This window comes from Grampus griseus (genome assembly GCF_964374135.1).
Source record: "Grampus griseus genome assembly, chromosome: 14".
In the NCBI taxonomy this organism is placed as follows: domain Eukaryota; kingdom Metazoa; phylum Chordata; class Mammalia; order Artiodactyla; family Delphinidae; genus Grampus; species Grampus griseus.
Window position 1 is genome coordinate 59,466,676 of NC_139008.1, and position 5,372 is coordinate 59,472,047.

Here is a 5,372-nt window from a genome sequence, read left to right on the forward strand (position 1 = left end):
TGCCTATTTGTGCCGAAACCAGTAAGATGGCCGTGGGTGGAGAACAAAAATGTTCAAGCTTGGTTTACAGGTAGCTCTGCATGACCTGCTGCCATCAGCAGTGAATGCTAAGGAATTATAGCCCCATGCAGGACACCAGTGAAGGAAAAACAGCCCAAAGACAGAGTTTCAAGAAGGTATGACACTGTCTCCTGTACCTGAAGACAGATGGCTTGTCTGGATCCTGATAGACGAGCAGGGACTTCCCCAAACAGGCTCAATGTCCCATGTGAAAGCTCACCAAAGGCTTCCTCTGCAGGGGACCAGATGGCCCACTCCTCACCATAACAAAGCCCAAGGCTGTGGGCATAAACCATGGCCCACAATGTGTGCCTATTCTCTCACCCTAGAAATTACGCTGAGCACCTGAAATCCAGGACTCCACTGTGCCTGGGCTCAGTGCCAGGGAAGAGAAGAGCTATTACTAGCCTAAGGAGGGAGGCCACTGCTCTCAGGGATGCGATACCCTGATGGGGACTGTGTCCTAGGCACTATGATAACCATGGCCCTTTGCTTTCATCTCTATTACCTGCTTCCTTACCTGAACGTGAGGGATTGCCCATATTCCCTAAAAGGTTTTCATTTCTTGAGGGTCTCAGGTCCTATCTACAACATGGGAATTAGGGAAAGAAGCAAGGATTCTGTTTTGTTTTTTCCTCTGCTGGTATCTAGGCAAAGTTCAGTGAATGGTGGCAAAGGGACATAAGCTCTGGCTCAGAGAAACATGTCTCTTTCTCACCCTGGATGCTCTTGGAGGGCCTGCACCTGAGTAGGGGCTGTGGATCTGTATGCTCACTTATTCAACCTCGTGAACTTTATTTTAATATTTATTTATTTAGGCTGCGCCGGGTCTTAGTTGAGGCCTGCGGGGTCTTTTAGTTGTGGCATGCGGACTCGTAGCTGCGGCATGCATGCAGGATCTAGATTCCCAACCAGTGATTGAACCCGGGCCCCCTCCATTGGGAGCACGGAGTCTTACCCACTGGACCACCAGGCAAGTCCCTAAGCTTGTGAACTTTAATCACAAGTATTTCTGGTTTGCTCCAAGTGCTTGACAAGCCACACTGACCTTATAAACGTCAATCAAGCCTCTGCCAGCACCAATCTGGTGTGTGGTCCAAGGAAGCTGCACTGCCAGGGTAAATGTGGGTCACTGAGGCCAAAGGTGGAGAGGGCCACCAGAAGAAATGGGGTCTTCTTGCCTTCTGTGTCTTGGGCACACCAGACCCTGGCCAGTAAAACTCAGGGTCAAGCAGAAGCGTATCTTTGGCCAATGGCTACTTTGTGGCTCAGTTACTGGGTGATATCTGCTCCTTGCTGGAGCCTGAAAGCCCTAGATCAGGGGTCAACAAACTTTTTCTGTAAAAAGTCATATAGGACTTCCCTGGTGGTCCAGTGGTTAAGACTCTGCACTTCCACTGCAGGAGGCACAGGTCTGATCCCTGGTAGGGGAAGCTCTGCATGCCGCATGGTGCGCCCCCCCAAAAAAAGTCATATAATTGGGGTGGGGCAGCTAAATTAGGAGTTTAGGATTAAAATATACACATTACTATATATAAAACAGATAACCAGCAAGGACCTACTGTACAGCACAGGGAACTATATTATCTTGTAATAACTTATAACGGAAAGGAATCTAAAAAAGAATAGATGTATAACTCAATCACTCTTCCGTACACCTGAAACTAACAAAACATTGTAAATCAACTATATTTCAATTTAAAAAGGCATATAACAATATTTTAGACTTTGCAACTCATAAGGTCTCTGTTGCACCTGCTCATCTCTGCCATTGTAGTATGAGAGCAGTCAATGAATAGCTGTGGCTGTGTTCCAGTACACTTTATTTACAAAAAGAAGCAATAGGCCAGATTTGGCCCAAGGACTGCAATATGCCAACCACTGGACCCTGAGGATACTCAGGAGATGACCTGGCTGCCGAGGGGACTATGCTCCTCTGTGAGATGGAAACTTCTAAGGTCTGGTGCTTTGCTAAGAGTTGTACATGGGTGCAGAACAGGGCACTGTGTGTGTGGAGTTTCTGACCAAGTGGTGGGTGCTGAGGCCCAAAAGTGAAGGCTGCATTGGAATAGGTAGAGCCTCCTCCTTCATAAGAAACAACTGCTTTATTCCAGATCAGGCCCAACCCCCCTACCCCCACGGTCCCTGGGTGGACACTGTCCTTACTGGGCCCTCAGGAGCCCTTGTGCTGCGGCCTGACCACCAGCCCCTCTCTGGTGATGGCCCAATTGTAGCTCTTGGGGGAGTCCAACGCTTCTTCCACCCGCGCCTCCAGGTTCTCTCGGGTGATGAAGTTTTTTACCTCCTCCTATTGGAAGAGAGAAGGCCAACTGAATGGAAGCCCTCAGAACATGCCTGCTAGCCTTTAGCCCACTGAGGGAGGGGCTCCAGCTCTCCTATGGGAAAGATGTCTGCAGCCCAGGTCTTCTCTGAGCACCCCGCTGACCTTCCAGTGGAAGAATATCAGGCAGCTTTGCCACATTCAGTTCTCTTAGACAATCATCCCCTGGACATTTCGGCCAAAACCCGGACACACCAGCTGTGACAATTCACTGGGTGGAATCAGTCTCTCAATATTGCCTAGATCTCTCAACCTCTCTCAAACTGTCCTCCCTCTATTACTTTAACTCAAGCCTCACCCATTCTCGCTGGATCACTTCTAACTGATCTCCCTGCTTTTAAGTCTCACACCTGGCATCCCAGGCCAAAATGTTTAAACCCTTCGGTGACTTTCCCACTCTCACAGCAAAATATAAACTCCTTGGGGAACGTGGGGGCCAGTCTCACAGACAGTGGCTAGCCAAGTGGCTAGCCACGTGAACACTACTGCATTGTCAACTCTCACCTCCGGGTCTTCGCGCCTGACAGACACTCTCCCTGCACGCCTCCTCTTTCAAATCCTCACCTGCTAACCCCGTGTCAAGACTCAAGGCTACTCTCTTCCAACTCTGCCTGTAGCCGCGGCCCCACCTCCCCCACCTGGCTGCGCGCAGGACTCGCGGCACCGGCAGAGTTCGCGGCCTGCAGCCCCACCCTCTGGAGACACGGCCCACCTGCAGCTGCAGCACTTCACGCTCCTTGAGCTGCACCCAAGCCTGCGCCTCTCGGGCCTGCCGGGCCTCCTCCTCCGCCTGCCGCCGCTCCTGCTCCCGCGCCTCCTGCCGCAGCCTGGCCATCCTGGGAGGAGTGAGAGGACGAGGTTGAGCGTGGCTGGGTGTCTCCGGGCCGGCAAGGCGTCCCCGCCCCGCCTCCCGCCCCACTCACCGCAGCTCGCGCAGCCGCTGGTTCTCCGCCTGGTTCCAGGCCATCAGCTCGCGGTGCTCAGCGGCGTCCTCCAGTGCCTTGCGCTCTGCCAAGACACCGGTCCGGGCCTCGTGCACCTTCTTGCGCACCTCGGACACGAACTCCAGCCTGGACGGAGACGCGCCCAAGGTCGGCACTCTCTTCGCCCGCCCGCCCTAACACACACGCCGGACGGCACCGCTTCCCCCTCCGTCACACACACCTGAGGGCGCGCACCGTCTGGCGGTACTGCCGGTAACGCTCCGTCAGCACGAAGAATTCCGCAGGATCCACAGCGGGTGGGGTCGCCACGCGCCCAACCTTGGACTTGGCCGGCGGGTCGTGGCGGGTCTTGCGGCAGCGCGCGGGGAGCAGAAACGGGGCTGGGGGCCGGCCCATGGGCCGTGCGCCCAGGGCGCTCAGCGCGCGAAACATGGCCAGACCACCTAGCGTCCGGCGCGCCGCAGGGCATCACTGGGGCCCGGAAGTGGCCGCGGGGCACCACGGGACGCGTAGTCCGCGGGCTCCGACCCCACCCTCTGTTGCCCGCTGACATTTGCGTCCGCCCCGGAACCTGGCTGTGTCCCCCCTGGGGGACCGGGTTCCGACCTGCATCCCTCCAGCCCCCACCCGGGGAAGGGTCTCAATGGAGAGAGAGGGGACAAAGGATGCAACAACTTCAGGGACCCCTTTACTGGAGGGCAGCGGGGCGCGGCGGTCGGGGTCGGGTTTGCGGGAGGAGGGCGCGATCATTCCCCCGGACGCTCTGGTCACCTGACCGCAGAGCTGCGGCCTTACCCGCCCCCTCCTCTCCTCCCCTCCTCTTCCCTCGCCTCCCGGCTTGGCCTCGCTGCTTAGGATTGGCCGACGGCCGGTATTGTGGCTCCCACGTCCTGCGGACGCCCCCTAGCCTCCTAGAAGACCCAGCCTGTGGGTTCTCTAGCTCATTGGGCTTAACGGGCGTTGCCCACCTGATATCTAAAAACCCGAGCTCACACCGACTGAAATTAGGCGATAAGGTCTTGCCTTATAGGAATTTACACTTTCTCCTTTAGTTATTGTGCTCCCGTGGTGCACTTTAAAATACAATTTGCAAAATAATAAACCATCTCCCTACACCTGTCTTCCGCTATTGGCCTTGGGGAGCTCTGCAATCACTGAGTCATTCCCAGTGCACGTATCAATGACCACCTGGTTATCGGGGCCGTACTGTAGAGTGTGAGGTCGCACCCCTCACCTCTTTCCACTGGCTGTGGGCCTGCCCACCTTGAGCCACACTGGCTTCCCTTGGCTATCTAGAAGCCTAGGGGACTTCACAGCCTCCACTGTCCTATTTATGGAGGTTTGTAGTACCTCCTTCTACTCCACTAGTGACTTCTAATCTTTTACTTTAATCTAACATAGTATTTCATCATAAATTGTCTAGGATTGGGGCTTCCCTGGTGGTGCAGTGGTTAAGAATCCGCCTGCCAGTGCAGGGGACACGGGTTTGAGCCCTGGTCCGGGAAGATCCCACATGCTGAGAAGCAGCTAAGCCTGCGAGCCACAACTACTGAGCCCATGTGCCACAACTACTGAAGCCCGTGCGCCTAGAGCCCGTGCTCCGCAACGAGAAGACACCACAATGAGAAGCCTGTGCACCGCAACTAAGAGTAGCCCCCCCCTCGCCGCAACTAGAGAAATCCCGCACACAGCAAAAAAGACCCAAGGCAACCAAAAATAAATAACTCAGTGGTGTATCATTCCCCCTCACCCCCAGCCAGTTCTTAGCTTACTTACCAGCAGTGTCTGCACCAGGTGCTGCTTCCTGTGGAGGAGCCACCGGGCCATGGTCCTACTCTCCCAGGGCACACTGTCCTCAGGGGGAGCCAGAACATAGCTTGGGAGGTTGGGGACAATTTGGCCTGGGCTGTGAGATGCAGTGCCCAGAACCCTTCCTTAGAAGGGAACTGAGGCTGCAGCCTGCCCTCCCCACCTCCACCCAAGGCTTGAGGTAGATGAAAGAGCCCCAGCCAGCACCTTCTTCTCAC

The 5,372-nt window shown here is 55.2% G+C and overlaps 1 protein-coding gene across 2 annotated transcripts; it reads right to left on the reverse strand.

The window, feature by feature from the left end:
* Positions 1-890: 890 nt before the first annotated feature.
* MRPS26 (mitochondrial ribosomal protein S26) lies at positions 891-3,813 on the reverse strand. 2 transcript variants are annotated; one of them, XM_082670430.1, is made up of 4 exons: positions 3,566-3,813; positions 3,325-3,471; positions 3,114-3,237; positions 891-2,368 (listed from the first exon to the last, which is right to left on the reverse strand). In XM_082670430.1, the coding sequence occupies exons 1-4, from the start codon at positions 3,775-3,777 to the stop codon at positions 2,234-2,236; spliced, it is 618 nt and encodes a 205-aa protein (XP_082526556.1). In that variant the 5' UTR covers positions 3,778-3,813; the 3' UTR covers positions 891-2,233. The 2 variants fall into 2 exon arrangements, with proteins under 2 accessions (XP_082526556.1, XP_082526555.1); XM_082670429.1 differs by having other exon boundaries at positions 891-2,362; positions 3,107-3,237.
* Between the last annotated feature and the right edge of the window lie 1,559 nt (positions 3,814-5,372).